The following is a 22,054-nucleotide window of genomic DNA, read 5'->3' as shown; positions in this document are numbered from 1 at the left end:
CTGCATCACTTGAAAAAGCTTTTTGTTCCAGTTCTTAAAGTCTAAGTATTGAAAGTAATTTGGAAAAAAAAAAAGAAAAAGAAAAACATCCCAATTATGATTTGTGTGTGTGGTGATGACTTCAAGGGCTGACTGGGCTGCGAATGGGCTTTGAAAAACAAGCCAATGTGCCCGTGGAAAATACAGGCATTTCAGCGCATCATTGAGTGTGCTGATGTAAACTCACAGGCACGTGCCTGGGTAGGCTTTTTTGGCAGGACCTCTGGTCTCAACCTGCAGTGATGCTAACGATATTAGCAAATTAGCACCACAAAGCTTGCCAGCTAATTCGCCAGAGCCCTGCTCACTCTCTCACTGCTGTAATTAAAACTAATTATTTTCTAAAACATAGTAATACATGAATATGTGCAATAATCATTTTGTAGTGGGCAATCTGTGGAGCCTTTTTTTTAAGCTTTTTTTTTTTTTTTTTTTTTTTTTGCACATTATGCTGCATGTGCACTGCTGTGGTTGGGCCAGCACGTTGATTTGCAGAATGTAAAATGGGTCCTGTTCATAAAACCTCAAGGTTTATTTTATTTTGAAATGGGAATGTTTTCGGTTTTTCACTCATTTACAAGGCTCGTGATTCTCTCCCCTCTCCCTTTTCTCCTTCCACCTCTCCTCCCTCTGCCTCCTTACACAGCTGTGTGGTGTGACACTCACAGCCCAGTGCTGTGCAGATGGTTTGCACAGTGGGGTTCTGTAGAAATTCAGCTGTTATTCCCTGGATATCTACACTGATTCCCTACTGTAGCCTTGTTCTTCCTTTAAAAGGAAATCTAAATCCATATTCTTGACTTGAAAATAACTAGTAGTATTTGCAGTAAATGCCTGTAAATCCGTTGTTCTTTGGTGAACCTTTCATTCTAAAGCCTAAATGAACTTGATTGAATTTCTGAGCCAGGAGCTAGAAAATGAGTTTTGCCTGGGATCGTAGGGTTGACTTGAGCTGGTGCGGGTGTCTAACCTGGGCATTTGAGCTGAGGCTGAGGACTGATCCATGTATGCACTGCACCAGAATGAAAGGAAACCAGCCCCATTGCAAAATAATTAGAAATCCTCTCCTTCAAAAATTACTTTTGATTATTGTTTTTGAAGTCATCTGTTACAACCATCTTCCATTATTGTAGCCTAGGCCACATGTAATAGGTGCGATTTTCAAATGAAACCATATAAAGTGGTAAATGATTTTACAAACTATGGATTATGTGAATTTAGGAAGTTAAGAAAGCAATAAATCCTCTAGTCAACCAGTGAAAATAGACATATCCAGCATTTGAACCCCTCATGAGCAATTTAGACACTGGGCATATTTCTACTTGCACCTACTCTATTAAAGCTGTAATAATTTTGAAAAACTAATATTGATAAAAGTTGACTTTCAGTGGCTTAGGTCTTGAGTAAATGATTGCTTTTTTTCCCCCTGAGATAAAAAAGGATTGCCAGAATGTCATGCTACTTAGATTTCAGAAATGAGTATTCTCTGAGTTACAATTTCTTTCTCCTTTTTTCTTTCCTTCCTTGGAGGGAAATTCGGGTGCCCCATCACTCAGTAGCTTGTGTTAGCAGGAGCACAGCCTGACACATCACATGTATAATCCCAAACTCTTTCTCCTGTTTTCGATTAGCATCTATGGGTCTTGCAGATATGATGTCTCCTGGTGAATCCAAACTGCCCCTGCCTCTCAAAGCAGATGGTAAAGAAGAAGGCACTGCACAGCCGGAGAGCAAGTCGAAGGTATTCCTCTCTCCCCTGCACGCGGTGTGGGGTCTGCTCGCTGCAGCTGCCGTGTGGCTCTCTCCTCACTTTTTTTCATTTGGTTTCTTCTCTTCCGCATGCCTCCATCTTGTGCGAAACGTTTGCAGTCTTCTTTCCCCGCCCCCCTCATGGTGTGGATCTGAAAGTTACTAGTTCTTATGGCATTTAACTCGTGGCTGGGGGAGAGGGGTGGAGGGACAGGACCCACCCAGAGAAATGCTTCGGGGGTGGGGAGAAGGAAGGGATCTTGCCTGGTTGGTACTTGAAGCCATTTTCTCTGCCTTCAGTTTATAGCTTCCTGTTTTGGCCGCCTCAGCAACAACAACATACTTAATATTTTGCTTTCCTACCTTATTTGATAAATAAGGTGAACAGCTTTTTTTTTTTTTTTTTTTTTTCCTTTCTTTCTTTCATAAGGGGTAACCCATGCTTAGCATCCCATGTAAGCTTGAAGTAAGCATGGTGGCTTAGTGGTCTTATCCAGCATCCAGCAAACTTACCAAGTTATACTAATTAAGAATGTTGTTTTAATACTTTTATATGTGTGTGTGGTTTTGTGTGTTTGTTTGTACATGTCTTTATATATATATATCTATTATATATAAAAATTAGTCTGTTAAACTGGATGTGCTTTTTGTTATTTTAAATAAAGTTTGCCCTACCTTTGTCATTTTTTTTTTTTTTTATTCCTCTACCACAGGATAGCTACAGCTCTCAGGGTATTTCTCAGCCCCCAACCCCCGGCAACCTGCCAGTCCCTTCCCCAATGTCCCCCAGCTCTGCTAGCATCTCCTCATTTCATGGAGATGAAAGTGATAGCATTAGCAGCCCAGGCTGGCCAAAGACTCCATCAAGCCCTGTAAGTGGCTCTGGTTTTTTGTTTTTTTTTGTTTTTTTGGGGTTTTTTGATAATTAATTCTATTTTAATGCTTGCTTATTTATTTGTTTTATAAGACTTTTTCTTCATAATTTATCCATGAAAGGGTTTTCTTTATAGTAGTAACAAAATGAGTAAAGTTTGTATGCATCATACATAAGTTGATTGCTGGTAATGAAACCACTGATATAAAGAAGCGTCTCTATACGAAGCATGTGATTGTGTTACTGGGTCCAAACTCCTTCACACAATGACTTTGTTTAAATGTCTAATCCATTGTGCGCTTATAGAAGATCTTTAAAATGAGTTAACTGTCCATTTACATGGGAACTAATAGCAGCCATGGAGTATATGATAAGTTTGGCCTTTGGCCTAAATCTTTCATCGGCTATTGTGTCTGAAACATCTTATTTCAAAACTGCCTATCTTGAAAATATAAATATTACACTCTGGGCACAGTTTAGCATATCATCAGCCAGGCTTTGTTTCAATCTGCTTGTCAGAAATTAACAGAAAAGTTGTTGAAATGTTAGTGCATGTGAATATTTGGAATGCTACTCTTAGATTAATGTGTGCCTACATTAGAATCAGTTGAGATAGAAAAATTATATCCTGCACAAGCCTGCTCATAATCTTGAAATTAAGTGATTTCATACGATATTTAAAAAAACAAAAATGGAAATGTGCATATAAGGGAATTTTTTTAGCCTTAATATTCTTCTGTCTGTAGAGCTAGGCCTTTATTTTCCTACTAAAGAAATTAATTCTGTGCCATTAAAAAGAAGAAGAATGGCACTGTAGTAACCTTTATTTTACATTCATATAAGGAATCAAAAGATCTTAAAAAAAAAAAAATCTTAACATGCAATTACTTGCCAAGCAGGCTTAATTAATGCGCTAATTTTTGCAAGACAATGTATTGAAGAGCACAGCTCAGGAAAAGCAAGTTGGAGGGAAGAAGACTCTAACTGCAGAATCTGGCAATCTAGTCAAAACCCCAAAAGGAGGCTGCTATTAATTATCCATTCGCTGGTTTAAACAGATAGAGCTGAAGGTTTGAAGACTTGGTAGTTCCAGTAAATGTTTGTAAAATTCATGTGGAGCTCTAGTATAACCAGCATTTTCCTTTTCAGAGGAAGAAAGGGCAATATTCGCTGTTACCTCCTTTGTAGACATATGTTTCGCTTTTTCAACAACCGAGATGAAATGAAAAATGCTTCTAATATGGATTAAGTAGAACTAATGGAAGAGAGAGTGCAGCTCCTTAATTCTGATATCTTTGTGTTATTTGCTTTGAGTCTCAGAAGGCAGCCAACATTGGGGGGCGGGGGGGGCGGTCCCATAATCTACTCTGGTGTTTTGTTTTGTTTTAATCATAGAAAAAGTGTTTTTGAACCAGTGATACTCTCAAGTTAACAGGTAGAACCCCAGCTATAACTTTTCAAAAACATTTTGCTTATTGGCTCAGAGGGGAAGATTTCAGAGGTTGAAAATATCTTTAAAACCTTAAGATAATAATTAAGAATAATAATTTATTAAAGCCTACTAATAGACCATATTATAGGTTTAAAATTTCCATCTTGCTGATTTCTGAATTATAAAGAATGATTGAGATATTTGTTTCAAGTTCCTAGTCACATTATCTCTATCCAATAAGTCCTGTAGGAAACTATTATCAAAACCCTCCTTTCTACTTAAATATGAGAAAAAAGAAAACTGAATTGTTGATTTCATTAATACTTCTACATACATTATCTCTCCCTATACCATAACCATTTTTTTGTTTAAGAATTTACAAGCAAACTTCTGCCTCCAGTCTTAGAACAAGGGAACAGCAGAAGATGTGGTTTGAGGTAGTGGGAGGTATTAGAGATTGCTCTGTATTGAAAAAACAGCACCACCCTCTAATGAGATGCTCATTCAAGAAAGGAACTAAAGGAGATTGTTATGAAGGACCCTAAGATTATCTCTGCTATCAAATCACTGCAGATATATATTGAAGAGTATTTAACTTCTCTTTCTGAGATACAACTTTAATTTGTACTTAAAATTGCTCCTAACGGTGTTTCTAATAAAGCCTATCTAATAGCAGGCCTGAAATGGACTAAATAGCAAAGATGTTCTGTGCTTTGACAGTGTGCCATGGACCAGCACTGTTTTGTTACAAAACATTCTAAAATAAAAATAAACATTTGCACATACACATGCATATACACATATTACCAGGCATATGGTAAAGACTGCTGAAATGTAAATCTGCTTCAAAGACTTGAGGAAAAGTGTACTTATAGACTTAATTAAGTTATATGCAAGGAAAACATTTGTGGCACCATAATAATGTCTTGCTGTAATTTTTCAGCTATCTCCATTTCTTTTTCTTGCCTCCATGACTGTTTCATGCAGTAGGATACAATTTTTTACAACACCAAAGCAATATGAGGTGGTGCTAGTGGCCTGAAAAAGTTAACCAGCTTTCTTCAGGGCTAGTTTTTTTGCCCATTGTCGGTGGGTAGAGTGTAAATGACATTTATCCAAAGGTCACATCGTAATTAACGTCTCTGAACAAAAAAAGTATGTTTTCAGCCTGATCAGTGATAAAGTGTATAGTCTTTATTTCCTAGGGCTTTTGTTTCTCTTAATGTCCTTTTTCTCTATTTGGGCACCCAAATACTGACTTTGGGAATGGGCTAGTGTGCAGCCCTGGAAGCTGGGAATGGAGATGTTACTTGCCCACCAATCCCTTCTCAGCTTTCAGTCTTATTAGATTGTGTCCACATTCACTTAGCACTTCACTCACTGAAAGCCTGTTTATAGAATATTTTAATCAGCTGTTAATTCTTACTTGGATGGTGCTAGACTTTTCAGACCTTGTTCATTTGAGTATTCACTCAGAACAAATAATGTACTGAGTACCTTCAGTGTGCTGTCACTGTTGGTGGTTCAAGATCAACGCAGTTCCTGCCTCGTGGAACGTAAAGTCTAGTCAGGAGAGTGGAGGGCAGACAGCTAATGCCGCGCAAAACATAGGCCTTTACGCGCTGTGAGGCCAGGTGCCACCAAGGACAAATAAAGCCTGCGATGATGATTCAGACCAGGGAGCCGGCATCAGGGGAGGCCTCTTCTAGGACCTAACAAAACTGAGGCTTGACCACTTTCTTTTCATACAGATGCATTTTTTTACATTATGGCACCATAAAATGCATTTTTGAAGATCTAAAAACTACGAAAAGTAAAACAATTCTATTAAAAACTGTTATCTTCATGAAGGTTTTCTAATTTTATGAGAACAAATTGAGATATGTAGAAGTTAATTAAACTTAAGTTCACTTAACAAAGAAAGGTAAGAAAAGTTAAAATATGGATAGTCAAGCTAAGTAAATCATTACTTTAGGCCGGTTTCAGGTTACGAGAATCCACTCCTTTCATAGATAGGAACAAACACTTCACAGTCTCACTGCTTGGATCACGATTAACTTTCTCCTGGAGCCCTTCCACAGTTTGGGTTTAGAGAGGACCTGGCCCGGAACAGCAGCTGGATCTTTTACTCGGGATGTTGGCGGAGCACCTAGAAGTGATTGTAAACTGAAACGACTGATTTTATATCTCTTATTTTTAAATGGAATCTCGGACTTCTCCTCTCAGTTCTTCACAGATGAAATGCAAGGGGGAGGTTCACGGTGGTGGTTTTAATTGATTTTAGGTGATAATGGTTTTTTCCTCTGGTTCTTCTTTCAAATTTTTATTTTTTTAAAAAAAGGATCAGGTCCATTGTTTTCAGCATACCTCCCAATAAAGACAAAGTTTCAAAATGATGATTTGGAAACCTCCTGTTGGTAACTACCTCATTAATGATGACAAAGTTTCTGAAACGTTCCCAGTATGAGAACGTGGTGTAAAATGTGTTAGAACAGTTTCTTTTCCTAGTCAGATATTCCTTGGGTGTGAGAATATGGTAAATAAATTTTAAAAACGTATTTGGATATGGAGTATGTCCCCTAATCGTGTATGTACATGAGTTTACAGACATGCATGGGAACATGGATACACACTTCATGTTCTCATCTACAGTAACTTTTACGTGACTTGCCCTTTAGCTTCAGCATCAGTTTAAATTCTAAAAGATCACGTTATTTTTTTTATCCTACCACTCTACTTTTTTTATTTACATCAACTGTATTACCCAGTTTTATATATTTTATGTAAAGATTTTATGCTTCAATAATTCTAAAGCTGAAGGCTTAAAATTTTAGCCAGAACAGCTTGGGAAAATTACATGTTAATTGGAGGGACCTCTGCCACTCACCAGCTTGATTAGTTTCATTCTCAAGCATCCTTTCTCAGGCCCTACCACCACCACTGCCCCCATTTCAGCAGTATGTTTAAAATTATCTTGAGCTAAATATAATGGAAAAGAGTTAAGAAAAACTCCATCTAAAATAAGAGCTGTACACTGCAAATGACAACCTAGTAAATAAACATGACTAAATGAAGTATATTATTATTCCAAGGAAATCTTTATCGAGACTTTGCAAGTGGTTTTGCACAATAATCCCGGAGTTGCAGATATTACAAGTGCACAAATATTGTTACAAATACAGAGACATAAAAGAAAGGAAAAATATACAGTTGGGCTTTTTATGAAATCTGAATTGCAGATATTACAAGTGCACAAATATTGTTACAAATACAGAGACATAAAAGAAAGGAAAAATATACAGTTGGGCTTTTTATGAAACAGCAACTTTTGACATTTTAGAATCAAATACATAGTTAGAAAAATAAAAGACCAAGAATTAGAGCATCAGTATAAACCAAATGGGCACATGAAAGTAAACGTGTGTATTTATCCATAGATATGCTGGGAGTATGAAATAGCACATGTCTTTGTGATTAACACATGGTTGCTTAAGAAATGTATTAAAATAACTAAACAGCCCCTTAACCTTGGCAGAGAAGTTCAAGAAATCTTAAGTCGGGAAAGCAGGTCGTTATGAGCGAATGCCAGAGCTTTAGCTGGCCATTAGTTTACAAAGCTCTCGAGTGTAGAGCCCACACACCACTGGGTCCTGTGACACGTGACCTACCTTATATTTTTCAGCAAGTACCACATGTTTGCTCTTCCTCCATATGATTTAGTTTTACTGAAGACACACATTGGCTATCCATATTTTGACAAGGAAATGTAGGAGTCCATGTAGTTTTTTAGGGCTCTATAACATTACGTGTGAAATTTTAAATTCACTGTGATCATTCAATGAGCTAGCACCCTATTGTTTTTAAAAATGACGCGAGGCGTCATTGGAATCTTGCCTTCTGGGATTCAACGCTTATATCGATAAAGTAAAAAAGGTTTTTGTTCCTTTCTTTTTGTTTTTCACGTATATAAAAGGGGGAGTTTGGGCCCTTTGTTTAAAGTCAAAGTAAATTCTTAATTAAGACAATGTATACTTTGTGCCTGAACTAGTAGCCTTCATTCCTAATTGTTGTGTGATAGCAGTAGTTTTTAAATTTCTTCTCTTCTTGTATTTGGTAGCTCATTACTTTTTTCTCACCTTCTTCCCTTTCCCTCTGCCCACCCATGCCCCATCTCCAAATGCTCCTTCTGGGCTCTAGAAGTCCAGCTCATCCACCACCACTGGGGAAAAGATCACAAAGGTGTATGAATTGGGGAATGAGCCAGAGAGAAAGCTGTGGGTAGACCGATACCTCACCTTCATGGAGGAGAGAGGCTCCCCGGTCTCAAGTCTGCCTGCGGTGGGCAAGAAGCCCTTGGACCTGTTCCGACTCTATGTCTGCGTTAAAGAGATTGGAGGTTTGGCACAGGTGAGAATGAATGAATGAATGAGGAGATGCTATAGATAAGCTCTTACAGCAGCTTTCTTTGAATATACAGACTCGAATTTTTTTCTCACAAAGAAAAAGCGAAGCCCCTGGGAAGGTCGCCTTTACTGGGATCCATGTTCATGTGCTGCAGGGGGAGAGTGCTGGGGCCAGGGACCTGGATCCGCTGCCCACTCGCAGAGTGACCTCAGTCATTTATATGGATCTCAATCCTCATCTGTAAGATGAGACATTTGGGCTAGATTTTGCTTTCAGGTCCCTGACAGCTCCAGAATTCTACTGAATCTGTCAGAATTTCACAGAAAATAAAAATGTTTTGCAAATGACTAAATTGTCTAGATTAGATATAACTCAAGTTCACTGTTTCCCTCTATCCAGAGCAATTTAGCAAGAAAGCTAAGTCATACTTCTAAGACCACGTCCACTGTACCTGGGCGACAAGAAGACCAGTGCTGTCCCTTTTTCACAGGGCTGGGACTGGCATGAGCACAAGTGGCACCCGGAGTGCAGAATTCCAGGAGGCGCTCGTTTTGGGGTTGTGCAGATGCCTCCTCTGCACTTCCCCTTTCGGTTTTGTACCCTAGAGGCCACACTTTCCTCGCCCTAGTCTCAGCCCAGTTCTTAGCACTGGGTCTGGTTTATGTGTCCGTGTCCCGAAGTAGATTGGGGGAAGGTGTCTTACGGGGTGAGTGCCCACTGTGTTCTGGGCACTGTGCTTTTTCTTGTCCCTTTTTTTCTCAATACCCATGAAATGCAAGGTCATCAGCCCTGAAGAAGAGATGTAACAAGATGAAGTACAGTCGTCCCTTGGGATCCATGGGGGATTGGTTCCAGGACCCCGACGAATACCACAATCCTCAGAGCTCGAGTGCCTTGTTTATATAACCTACACACAACCTCCCGTATACTTTAAATCATCTCTAGATTACTTATAATATCCAATAAAATGTAATGCTATGTAAATAGTTGGCTGGTACAAATGCAAGTTTTGATTTTTGGAACTTTCTGGACTTTTTTTTTTTTTTTTTTTTTTTTGATACTTTGAATCTGAAGTTGGCTGAATTCACAAATGCATCACCCAGGGACACGGAAGGCCGACTGTACAATGTTGTGGCCCAGGGATTCTCAGGCTAGGTGGTGAGGCCAGGTCTGTCTGATTGCAAAACGCAAGCCCTTTCATCTGCCTGTAGTTCTCAGACCTAGCTGTTCATTAGCATCACCTGGGAGGATTTAAAACCTGTCAATACCTGGGCTCCCACCCAGATCAGTGAAAGCAGCTGCTCGGGCCTCAGGTGGTGCAGGGCCTCACTATCCAAAGGCAGGTCATCTAATCCACAGGTATCACTGAGGGCCCACCCTGGTCTCGGTGCCACACAGCTCTTGGGGATGCAGGAGAGGCCTTTGTCCTCAGCCCTCCCTGAGGTGCCTCCTCCCACCTGAGACCTGAGGCCTACAACTGAAGCAATCAGAGCTTGACTCCAGACTGCCTGATCAGATGGTGAATCACAGGATGCAGACCAGGTGTGAGTGGTGGTCAGTGAAGGGAGAGGTCAGGATACACACCTCTCTCCTGCACTTAAACCCTCTGACCTTTCCCCTCTGTACCTGGACACCCCTGACCTTTCCCCTCTGAGCATAGACCCCCCCCCCCCAACCTTTCCTCTCTGCACCTAGACACCCCTGACATTTCTCCTATGGGCATAGACTCCCCTGACCGTTCTTTCATTACACCTAGACCCCCTGACAGCTTTTTTTAGAATCCCCAGGACGCTAAACAATCGGGTTTCACCTGTCACAGCAGCGTAGGGACGGTCTGGACACCTCACTCTGTCAGTAGTGTGTACTCCCAGGTTGGGTCTGTGAGCAGGACTCTGCTGGCTTAGCTAATGAAGCTGCTTGAATGTAGCCGTGATTCACAGTGGGGAGCTCCTTGGCAGCGTTGTTGCTCACACCCTGTCTTGCGCTCTACCTGGTGGCCATCAGGTGCGGTTGGAATAGGTGCTGCAGCCACAGATAGATCAGCTCATTCAGGGTGCTCTGCTTCAGTAAGCGCATTCAGTAAGCGCTCTGCTTACTGTTTGGGAAGCAATTGCAAGCCTGCTTGTTGCAGCCTGGCGTTAAGTAACAAAAATGGCATTAAGCATTCCCAAGAGTATTCCGTGGTTTATCATGCACCATTTAGTACTAAGTAAATGGACATGAAGAGCTTTGTGAGAAAGTCTGAATCCAAAAATTGAACATTTCATTAAAACTCACCGTCCCCTTAACCTATGCTACTTAACACAGGAAACGTCTAAAGGCAAAATATTCCCCAAGTATTGGCAGGCCTTCACGTTTCCTTCGTGTGTCGACGTCATGTAGCTGTGTTCCCATGTGCGAATCAAAAGGTTAAAATAATTCCTCAAATCCTTTTATAACGTTTGAGGATTTCCTTCGTTTTTTCTCTTCCCTTTTTGCAGTTGTGTCCCCTCCACCTGAAGTGTGAGTGGGAACACCGGGTAGTCCTGTGCAGCTTTTCCCAAGCCCACAGGTGCTGCCACGTCGGCGACCTGGTGGCTCCACAGCTCAGACAGGGCTGCTGGCTTCAGCCGGGCTTTTAAGTTGGGGTCATTTGGCTGGGGCCTTATTCACCCAACACCACAAGAAAGCCTCGTGAGAGGCTGGGCGCGGACCGAAATTATAGGCTCATCTTTCCGGAAGCTTGCGGCTGTTGGAAGAAGATATTGTTTTTCATATTAAGGCTCAAACACTTAAATTGCAAAATAGTTCTGTTATTGCTTCTTATATTAGTTTTTAGACACCTTTTTTTTTTTTCTTTTAAGATAAGAGGTGGTATGGGGATGAGTGTGAGCGAAAGCGTACATTTGCTCTGAGGTAAATTGCTGGGCCCGGACGGCACCAGCTCTGGAAGAGCGTGAGGCATTAGAAGATGCACCAGGCAGAAGAATCTCCACGAGCAATGCTTTTCATGTAGCTATCAGCAGGTTCCTTAATGGTTTTATAACTGTAAATGCTGTCTATGCACTACTGAGTGGGAGTAATGAGCATTAGTTAAAAGAGGCAAGTGAAGAAAAAAAAAACTAAACCAAGACATTAAGTGCTTTTTTTTTGTCTCCTGGCTTTAAACAAGCCACTTTGCTGCAAACCAATGATCCTGCCTTTTTTTTTTTTTTTTTTTTTTTTGCCAGGTTAATAAAAACAAGAAGTGGCGTGAGCTGGCAACCAACCTAAATGTTGGCACTTCAAGCAGTGCAGCGAGCTCCCTGAAAAAGCAGTATATTCAGTACCTGTTTGCCTTTGAGTGCAAGACTGAGCGAGGGGAGGAGCCCCCGCCGGAAGTCTTCAGCACGGGAGACACCAAGAAGCAGCCCAAGCTCCAGCCGCCCTCTCCTGGTAAGTGGTGGTGCTGCAGCGGTAGCGGCGGGCGAGCCGGGGACCCCGCCCCCATGGAGCCCCTCCCAGGCTCTAAGAAGGCCGCTCAGAGTAAAGCAAGCAGAGCAAACTGGGATCTTAGAGAGCCAGGGGTGTTCTGTTCTGTCTTGTCTATTTAGTTAGACCCCGTTGGCAGTGCTTAAGGGAAGAAAGAATAAAATTTGGGGTATTGTCTTTGAAGGCACTGTTCTTTTGCTTTACCTTTTTTAGTCAAAAGTAGACTCTGGAATTCTGAGTTTTATACCTTTATTCCTTATACAGTTATTTTAAAATATTCCATCTAACCGTCAAAATAAGTCTCCGCAATAACCTGTGCTAATACTGGAAACGCCGCCCTGCAGATTTAACAGCCAGCTTCTACCAGCTCTGCCTCTGTCAGAGACAGTCCGATTTGTACGTTAACAAAATGGAATTTGGACTTAGTTTTTAATGTCCCCTGCCAAGCAAGTTTTTGCTTGTAGGGAATTCAGCAAACTGTCATGATAAAGGTCTATATAGCCCTATTTCTGAGAAAGAGTAGTCCAGTTAACTTTGACCCCAAAGTCAGGAATCTTAAAATACTGCTTAGGAATAATGGTGATTCACTTAAATTCTCATAAGCAAAATCATATTGATGATACCTGCCTTCTCTCCTATCTCTTCACCCAACTGTTGGAGATCCTGCCACTCTTTCAGCTCTCCCGCTAGCTTTTGTTCTGCCTGTTAGTGTTTCAAATTTGATATTACTGAATCATTATATTCTGATAAATACGATATTAGAGATGGGAAGAAACTTGCATCATCCTTAGTTCTGGGTGGTGACCTCACTCAAGTTAAATTTGATCATTCTGTTGTCTGTTTCTGGCCGTGTCCAAGCCCTGGGACGGTCCACGCTTAGTCAAACTGTCCTACATACAAGATGGGGCTGATTGTACCTGCCACTTCCCCCAGCAGAGGCTTTTCTGCAGTCAAATGATCATAGCTCATTGCCAGTATTTCTTGAGCACTTACAGTGTGCCAGACACTCTTCTAAGTGCTTTATCATTTAATCTTCATATTAGCCCTGTGATAAAGATACTGTTCTAAAATCCCTGAGAAAACTGAGGCACATAAAATCTAAGCAGACTGATATACACTAATTTGTATGAAATAGATAACTAATAAGAACTTGCTGTATAAAAAATAAATAAAATAAAATTCAATAAATAAATAAATAAATAATCTAAGCAGACTGGCCCATTGTTGCTAGTGAGTGGAAGAACCGGCCTTTGATCCCAGACATCTGGCTCTAGCATTAGAGAGCTAGACGTACCTACTACACCTGCATTGCAATAGGTAAACTGTTTACACATAGGACGTGGTATCTGTGAGCCAAAGAAAGGAGTTGTTTCTCCTTTAATTATTCCCTCTAGCTGATATCTGGATGGCGATGCTAATATCTAAGGCCACTTAGAGATCTCAAATAAATACTTTTTAGGCCCAAGGTGCACTTGTAATGAGCATACCTAGATATAGATCTGTTGGTTCTAAATACAAATAGAGAAGTCCTGCTCTCTAACCCCCACCCTTAAAGATTCACAGCCTTTGCCAGTTATGGTGTACTTTAAAAACTGTGAAATCTAATTTCGAAAATCTCACAACATTAACAAGCTGCCTATGAACAGCTCTGAAACCATTTTTCCAAAATAAAAACCCGGTGGGGTGTAGGGACCAAAGTGGCAATGTCTGCAAAGATCTAAAGGTATATTTTATTTGCCAGGAAAGAACTCATGTCACTGAATGGTCTGCACTTCTGTATGGAGAATAGCTCTCCCAGTGTGCATCAGCTTCAGTACAAGAAATCCTGCTGAGGTATAGATAGTTCAGAAAGTACAGGGCCTGTTCTCCTAACAGTCAGCTCTTTCCTTACCCCCCCTTTTTTTTTAAACTACCGTTTTTATGGCAACATTATCGCTTTAACTGCACAAAAGAGCTTGGATTGCAGATGCACTTCTGATAATACATTCTTCTTAGTGGTCTAAATGGAGCCCAAGTCCTGTGAAACAGGAAGCAGGGGAGGAAAGCTTCCTGAGTTTAGCCATTCAGCCGGTGCAAGGCCTGGAAGGCATCGGGCAGGGTGCACGGGGCCAGTCTGCTTGGCTCACATGTTCTGCACGCCGCTCCGCGAGAGAGACGGACACACGGACTGGGCAGTAGGGCAGTGAGTGGCATCAGCCTCTCAACCAAAAGCCAGGCGTTTCCTCCAGCATCTGTGGATTGTGGCCTCTTTGATTCCAGACCTATCATTAAGGAAAATGCCTCTGAAACATTTTTATTGTCAGAGAAGGGAAACAAATTATTCCCAGGTATTTGCCACGTCAGGGCCTCATATACTACAAAATTTTTTTAAACTAATTTTCAACCAAAGTTTTTGTTCTTCGAAGTCGGTTTTTCCCATAAGAACATAACTGTAGTTTATTCCTTACCAGTACATCCAGGCAAACAACTAAAAGATTCCTAAGAAACATTCTAGATGGTTTTTTCAGATGGTCATTCTGAACCAACTTAAATCCTAAGTGCTAATGACTTAGCATTCTAAGTCATCCCTCTGTATTCCAGTTTTGATTTGATGCAGCTGATACGGATCTGAAATTCAATCCTGTCAGCCCCTGAGAGGTATCGCCCCTTAGCCCTGGGGGCTGCACCAGGATCTTCACTGTTGAGTGGCTGTGTGGTTTCTCATGCCAGAGATCCAGGTTGTGTCTTCCGAGGACTAGAGCCAGTGAGCCAAAGGAAGGCTCCTGAATGAAACCTGAGCAAGGACTGGGGGTATGGTTGCATCTCTGAGGTGCCGGTGGGGCTCTTGTTATAACAGACTGTAAAAGTTTGTGGCGTTCTAATGAACAGCCACAGGAATCGCCTCCCCAGGTGGCCTGGGCCTCCTGTAAGCTAGAGTGGGGGAGGGGAGGGGAGGGGACCCGCCTGGGAGGAGCGGGGGGAGGTGGCAGGAAGCTCCACTTTCAATTAGTAAGTCTGTAACCAAAAACCCATCCATCTTTGCTGGCAGGTGGCTGACTGCATTTCTATTATTAGCTGACGGGTGATGTCACAGAACCTGTCATGGATCCAACTAGGGAATCCTCAGTGGAAGATAAATGAGAAAGGGGCTCGGGTTATAAACAGAGGTGCCCTCTGGGTGACCTCTGGCCACTGTAGACCTGAGACATATCAGCTATTGCTCTTCTCCCCACCCTACTTCCCGTAACCCCAGCCAGAACTGGGGCACCGGGTTCATGCTGTGTAAATTATCTTCCCAGCTAGGAGTCTGGCTGTACAGTCTCAAGTGTGTGGATGCACTTAACCTTCAGTAACCTTTGCATTGTTTACTTTCGAGTATACATCTGTAACTTCTGGCACAAGGTAGGGATATCCTGGAGAGCCAGCCTCCTGGCTGCCTTCTTTTTTTTTTTTTTTTTTTTTTTTTTTTTCTAAAAGGAAAGGAAAACACACTGGCAAGAGGGGAGAATTTTTCCTGTTTTTTTTTCTTATTAGCTGTAAATGTGAATACTTGTAAATAAGGGTCATTCTGAAATCACAGCCTTGTGAGCCGTGTTCCAGGGAAGATGTACAGGCTGCTGTACAATCTGCTTCTTGATTCAAGAAACCAGTTATTTCTCCTGCCAGCTCTACGGCGCAGTCATACGTGTAGGGTTATCTTTATACTTGTGTAAAAGACTCTACTTTCTTCTTTTATTATATCTCCTTTTTAAATATGCATTTCCAGGGTTTTACCAAAATTTGGTTTGTAAGCATGAGTTGGTAAGTTTTTATTTTAAGGTATCTACATCTAAGAAGATACCTACTTTTGAAGTTAGTCTTCCTGGCGCCTGTGAGAACGTCCCTGAGTCACTCCAGCCCTAGGCACCCAGGGGAGATGTTGGGGAACACGATCCCCGTTGGCTAGCGTAGTCGTCAGTGTTCATTCCCGACACGGCCAGGACCCAGGACCGGGCAGTCCTGGCCTCGCTAGCACAGTGTGGGCTCAGTGGAGGCTTTCTGAGGAGAAGCGACAGGCTCACTGCTGTTTCTTACGCCTTTGTAGCACACTGCATAGTCTCCAGTGGTTTGTTCAACCCCATTTCCTCTGAAGTGTGGGTGGTGGTAGCCGTGGGGAGCCTTTGGAACTTCATAGGAGAGGGGCTACGGATAATAATATATGCAATATTATTGTTTACAAGCAGCCATTAATTCTGTTTGTTAGGGTTACCGTTCTGAAAGTAGTCACTGTAAACTGTATGGGGGCAGGGATTCTTGTCTTTTTCCATCTTTGGTGCATCCAGCTGTGGAAAACAGCCTACAATATAGCAAACACTTTATTCATTCAATTAGTGGTTGTTTAATTAATAAGTGAAACCAGTATCTGTTGAACACCTAACATGCTAAAGACTGTGATCAATGATAAAGCAAGAGCCCTTAAAATATTATGTTTTAAGGTGGGGTTAATTATTTGCAAGAATCCCACTTAAGTTTTTAAAAGATCTGCTCAGTTCTGAGCTCTGTTATTATAATGTAATTACAGTTAAAGCCAAGTCTTGTAACTCTGATACTGACATTAAAGAACGCCAAACCAATATGACTTGTGTTCTGTAAATAACAAATATGATTTCATAGCGCTAAAGATGACTATTAACGACAGCATAGACATATCCAGACATTGAGAAGGCACTGAAATGATATAAAGCTCTGTATTAATTTGTATCATTGCTTTACAACGTAAACACTTCTCATTGCCTAAGACCCAGATAATTTTTCTAATTTGTTTCTATAACAGCACAATAGTCCATCAAATTGATATACCAAAATTTTCATCCCATTTTTCCTTATTCTCAGATATTCAGATTACCTCCATTATAAACAACACTGAAATAAACATTTTTCTGCCGAAAGCCTTCTTTATGTTAGATTATTTTCTTGGGATAAGGCAATTACCCAGTCAAAAGGTATAAATATATTTTATGGCTCACATCTGAAGTGTGTTGCCAAATAGTTTACAAAGAAAGCTTTTACTAATTTTCACTGTAAACAATGTAAGAGCAATTAATTTTACTACATTGTTACCAGCGATGGATATTGTTACTATTTCTACATAAGATGATGTCTTATTTTCTTTCCTTTCTTTTTTTTTTTTAATAACTATCAAGGATGAGCTTACTTGATAACCTCTAGATTTCCCCCCATTTTCTCTTGGTACTACTACTACCAGCTAACTCAGGATCCTTGCAAGGTCCACAGACTCCCCAGTCAACTGGCAGTAATTCCATGGCAGAGGTTCCAGGTGACCTGAAGCCACCTACTCCGGCCTCCACCCCTCATGGACAGATGACCCCAATGCAAGGTGGAAGGTATGTTGAAACATCTCTGGGAGCCATACAAAATCAGATTTGTCTATCTTTTCATTTTTCTGAAGCAAACTTTTTATAGAGAGAGGCAATTGTGTTCTCTAGTGAGTTTGTTTTTTTTTTTTTTTAATTAATTAATTTATTTATTTATTTATGGCTGTGTTGGGTCTTCGTTTCTGTGCGAGGGCTTTCTCTAGTTGGGGCAAGTGGGGGCCACTCTTCATCGCGGTGCGCGGGTCTCTCACTGTCGCGGCCTCTCTTGTTGCGGAGCACAGGCTACAGACGCGCAGGCTCAGTAACTGTGGCTCACGGGCCTAGTTGCTCCGCGGCACGTGGGATCTTCCCAGACCAGGGCTCGAACCCGTGTCCCCTGCATTGACAGGCAGATTCTCAACCACTGCGCCACCAGGGAAGCCCTGTAGTGAGTTTTTAAATATTTAACTACCACTAGTTTTATTCATATGATTTACTTTGGATGGTTTTTGCAGGTACAGATTTCAAGGTTGGCTTATTTTCTCAGTAAGTGTTTGGAGGTGACTAATGCTCTGTCGTTAAGCTTTCACGTCTCTCATCTTATCAGAAGCAGTACAGTCAGTGTGCACGACCCATTCTCAGATGCAAGTGATTCATCGTTCCCAAAACGCAACTCCATGACTCCGAGCGCCCCGTACCAGCAGGGCATGAGCATGCCAGAAGTGATGGGCAGGATGCCCTATGAGCCCAACAAGGACCCCTTCGGAGGACTGAGGAAAGGTGAATGCCGAGGGGCCTCTGTGCAGGGTTGGTCCAGAGGGTGTTCTTCTGTCTGCCATCCCGTGACTGATTCACTGATCCATTCGAGGCAGATTTGAGTCCCAGCTCCACAGCCTACTAAATTTCTGGCCTTGGGCACAGTACTTAGCGTCTCTGTGCCTCTGTTTCCTCATCTAGAAATTGGGATAATAATGGGCCACAAGGATTAATTGAGTTAATGCACGTAAACACAGCCCTTAGAAGAGTGACTGGTATGTACTGTAAGCAAACGTGCTCCCAGCGCAGCCTGGAGTTGGTGTCATGGTCGTCATGGCATGACCTGGGCATGGGGCTGAGTGCCAGGTAGAATGCTGGTAAACCAGACTCCTTGTGGAGTGGACGGTCTACAAACAACAAACAAAAAGTAAGTTAAACCACATATATATGATTAAGGATGGTGGTTGATGGAAGGAAGGAAACAAACAGGCAAGAAAGGACACAAAGAGCAATGATGTTGGGTGCAGGTCATGGAAGGAGGGGCATCTCCTAAGGAGGGTGGTGGGGTGGAGAGGGCTCTGATGAGCTGTCAGTTATCTGCTGAGACCTGGGGAACGGGAGTGAGTTGGGGAGGAGCCAGGAGTTGGGGAGGCCGAGGCAGGAGGGGGGCTGGTGTGTTTGAGGAGGTGCAAGGCTCCTGGGGCACAGAGAGCAGGGGGCAGGCTAAGCACATCGAGGCCGACGGGGCAGAGCCTTTGTGCCTTCCTAGGCATGTTGACGAGTTTGGGGTTTTATGCTGAAGGGTGTTATGCAGGAAGTGAGGTGACTGGGTTTTTTGTTAAAAATAAATAAATAAATGGACATTTATGGAGAACATATTGGAGAGAGGTGAGGGTGGAGATGGGGAGACCACTGTCATAATCCAGGGAGAGGTGATGGGTTGGAGTCAGACCCCAGCAGGGAGCGAGAAGTGGAACCACCCGGTATGTATGTTGGGGGGTAGAAACAACAGGGTGTGCTGATGGACTGAACGTGGGGAGAAGAACCAAGTGATGGTGACTGAGAGGGTGAGGATGTTACCACCTGAGTGTGGGCAGTTGGGAAAGAGAGGGAAATAGGGTTGGCTGTTACTACGTGTGGTGTGGACATCTGGGAAATGAACAAGCTAGAGAAGGAAATCCCGAGTTGACTTGTGGATAAGTCAGGGCGATAAGTGGTGGAGTGTATGTCTGGAGCTGGGCAGAGCGTTGGAATTAGGTATAATCTTGGAGAACTAAGCAGAGAAGTGGTATCGACAACTGTAGGATGGACGAGGTCACCGAGAGTTCTCACTGACATTAGCATACACCCAGGGTGGGTTTCTTCTTCGTGGGTACCAGCCCCCAGCACTCCCGTAGCCCCGAGACCGTAGCCATCTAAGCCTGTTTTAGCTCTCCAGTGGCATCCATGCGCCAAACGTTGTTGGCGCTCCTCCAGATGCAGTTGAGTCCTGTGAAATTGAAGCATGATATGAATATTTTTTGAAAAGCATACAGAAAAATGGTGAATAATATTTTTATGGAAGTACTTATTCTGGGATCCCTTAAATAATAGTACTTTTGCTGTATTTAGATGTTTGGGGTACATGATTTTCTTGATACTGTCTTGAGTAGAGAGAAACATAAAGTCCAAAGCCTTGGCTTTCACAAGTATTACAGAGCAATGCAAAATAAAAATGAATTATCTCAAATTTTTAAATGTTGGGCATAGTACCATTTAATTAACAAATGAGATTGTATTTCATATGTATTTCAGATATCTGTTACACAAAGCAAGATAATCTATAATTTTTCCTTTCAAAAAGTTTACGAGCTGCTTATTCCAAGTAAAGATTTTGCAGAACATGCAGTAAATCCATAAGCTCATAAATTCGAAAGCTTTGTGAATGTTGGCGTTAGCTGTTTTCCTTAGTGATATGAGACGCTAGAAGGAACATGTTGTTAGTGCTGTTGGTGGATATATAACATTTTTAGACTCTGAAAATATGACACTAACATGGAAAAAATAATTAAGTTTTGGAATCTGGTTTCAAAAGTTATTGTGAACTATTCCAATATCCTATCTATATGCTACGTTAGACAGCAAGAGTTCCATTTCTCTTGTTTCCGTATGCCGATAATTTTTTTATAATGAAAATAAACGTGGGAGTGGGGGGTGACTGTGGGTTACCTGGCTAAATACTAGGTAGCTCTACAATGTGTTTTCATCAACTGTGTAAATGGTACAGTGGCTCAGCGGGAAGCTCTGCCTCGCATTTCCCCAGTCTATTTCAGCTCACCTGCTACCTTACGGTACTGGTATATTTAGTATCAAATTAAAGCAGATAAACGGAAAATCCACAGGAAGCATATTTTCTTACAGCCCTACCCCCTTTATAATAAAGTTTTCCATTCCTCGGTTCACCATACTGTGGCGGCGAGCTTGGTGGCGCCCTGATTTTCTGTTGAACGACCAACATCAGTGGCTGTCACGCTCCCTGTTGTTGGCGTTGGTATTGTCGCTCCTGCTGCTGAGCTGCAGCGTGGTGGTGGAGTAGGTGAAAGAGCCCAGTCCAAGACTCAGCAGCCCTGAGTAGCCTCGGCCCTGCATGTCCACCTGCCTGCCTTCCCCACCTGCTCACTTAATTCATCACTGATTGAGGGACTGATTGATTAACTGCTTGTAAGTGAACAATAAGTGAATATTTATATATTCTTTAACTTAACAGTGTATTTATTTTTATTTATATTTGGCTGAGTTGGGTCTTCGGTGCTGCACGCGGGCTTTCTCTAGTTGGCGGAGAGAGGCCAGCGGGGGCTGCTCTTTGTTGCGGTGCGCGGGTTTCTCACTGCGGTGGCTTCTTTTGTTGCAGAGCACGGGCTATAGGTGCGCGGGCTTCAGTAGTTGTGGCTCGCGGGCTCAGTAGTTGTGGCTTGTGGGCTCTAGAGCGCAGGCTCAGTAGTTGGGGCTCGTGGGCTCTGGAGCACAGGCTCAGTAGTTGTGGCGCACGGGCTTAGTTGCTCCGCGGCATGTGGGATCTTCCCGGACCAGGGCTTGAACCCCGTGTCCCCTGCACTGACAGGCAGATTCTTAACCACTGCGCCACCAGGGAAGCCCAAACAGTGTGTGTTGAATATTTATTAGCATCTACACATACAGTCCTACTTATTCTTTTTAATGCTCTAGCAATGGATGGTTTGTTTCATAATATTTTGCTATTATAAATAATGATGCAGTGATTATTGAAGTATGGCTGTTTTTTCACACTTGTAAGAGTGTTTCTGTGAAATAGATTCCTAGAAGTAGAATAACTGCATCAAAGGATAAGAATTCTTTTTTCATTTACTGAGTATCTTTTACTATTGTAACAAACTATCCCAAAACTTAGTAGCTTTAACAACAACACTGGATTCTGTCTCACAGTCCTGTGATGGGCGGGGTGGCCCTTGGCTCCACACGTGCTCAGCTGGGACTCTGAGGCGGCTGCTGTCAGCTGAAGCCTGACGGAGAGCTCTGCTGAGCTGGGGTGTCATTTGAATGGCTGTGTCACCTGGAGGCTCTACTGGGAACTCCTGGAGCTGTTGGCGGGGGCCTCCTCCGTGGGGCCTTTCCACGGGGCCTCTCCATGGAGCTCCTTGGGCGCCTCGTGACATGGTAGACGGGTTCCAGAAGGAGCACTCCAAGAGTGCAGCCTCACCTGCAACCGCTCACAACCCTCTGCTGCATCACATTTGCTGGTGCCCAGCCTCCTAGTGGGTGGGACTTCACAAGCTATGAACAGAACACCCAGAGGTGTGCTTCTTTAGGGAGTCACCAAAATATAGCCTATCATAGCAGGGATTGGCAAGTTATACCAATTTAATACTCTTAACATGAGCGTGTGGGTCCTCCCATACTAAGAATGATTATTATCAGTCATTTTAACATTTGCCAATCAGATTGGGAGAGGGGGAAAGCCTCACAGTTGTTTTAACTTGGATTTCCTTAATTATAAATGAG

At 42.3% G+C, this 22,054-nt stretch overlaps 1 protein-coding gene across 8 annotated transcripts in view; it reads left to right on the top strand.

The window, feature by feature from the left end:
- The window catches only part of ARID1B (AT-rich interaction domain 1B), a 404,478-nt gene that overhangs the window by 369,492 nt on the left and 12,932 nt on the right, over positions 1–22,054 (top strand). For 4 of the 8 annotated variants that reach the window (XM_059940937.1, XM_059940934.1, XM_059940935.1 and 1 more), the window contains 6 exons: positions 1,671–1,780; positions 2,502–2,660; positions 8,292–8,501; positions 11,708–11,912; positions 17,173–17,311; positions 17,889–18,061. In XM_059940937.1, coding sequence (XP_059796920.1) covers positions 1,671–1,780; positions 2,502–2,660; positions 8,292–8,501; positions 11,708–11,912; positions 17,173–17,311; positions 17,889–18,061 — 996 coding nt within the window. The remainder of the gene's footprint in view (positions 1–1,670; positions 1,781–2,501; positions 2,661–8,291; positions 8,502–11,707; positions 11,913–17,172; positions 17,312–17,888; positions 18,062–22,054) is intronic. The other 4 variants (XM_059940940.1, XM_059940938.1, XM_059940936.1 and 1 more) reach the window with 2 other exon arrangements.

Source organism: Balaenoptera ricei, chromosome 12 (assembly GCF_028023285.1).
Source record: "Balaenoptera ricei isolate mBalRic1 chromosome 12, mBalRic1.hap2, whole genome shotgun sequence".
NCBI classification, from domain to species: Eukaryota; Metazoa; Chordata; class Mammalia; order Artiodactyla; family Balaenopteridae; genus Balaenoptera; species Balaenoptera ricei.
This window is presented reverse-complemented; position numbering and strand designations above follow the sequence as displayed.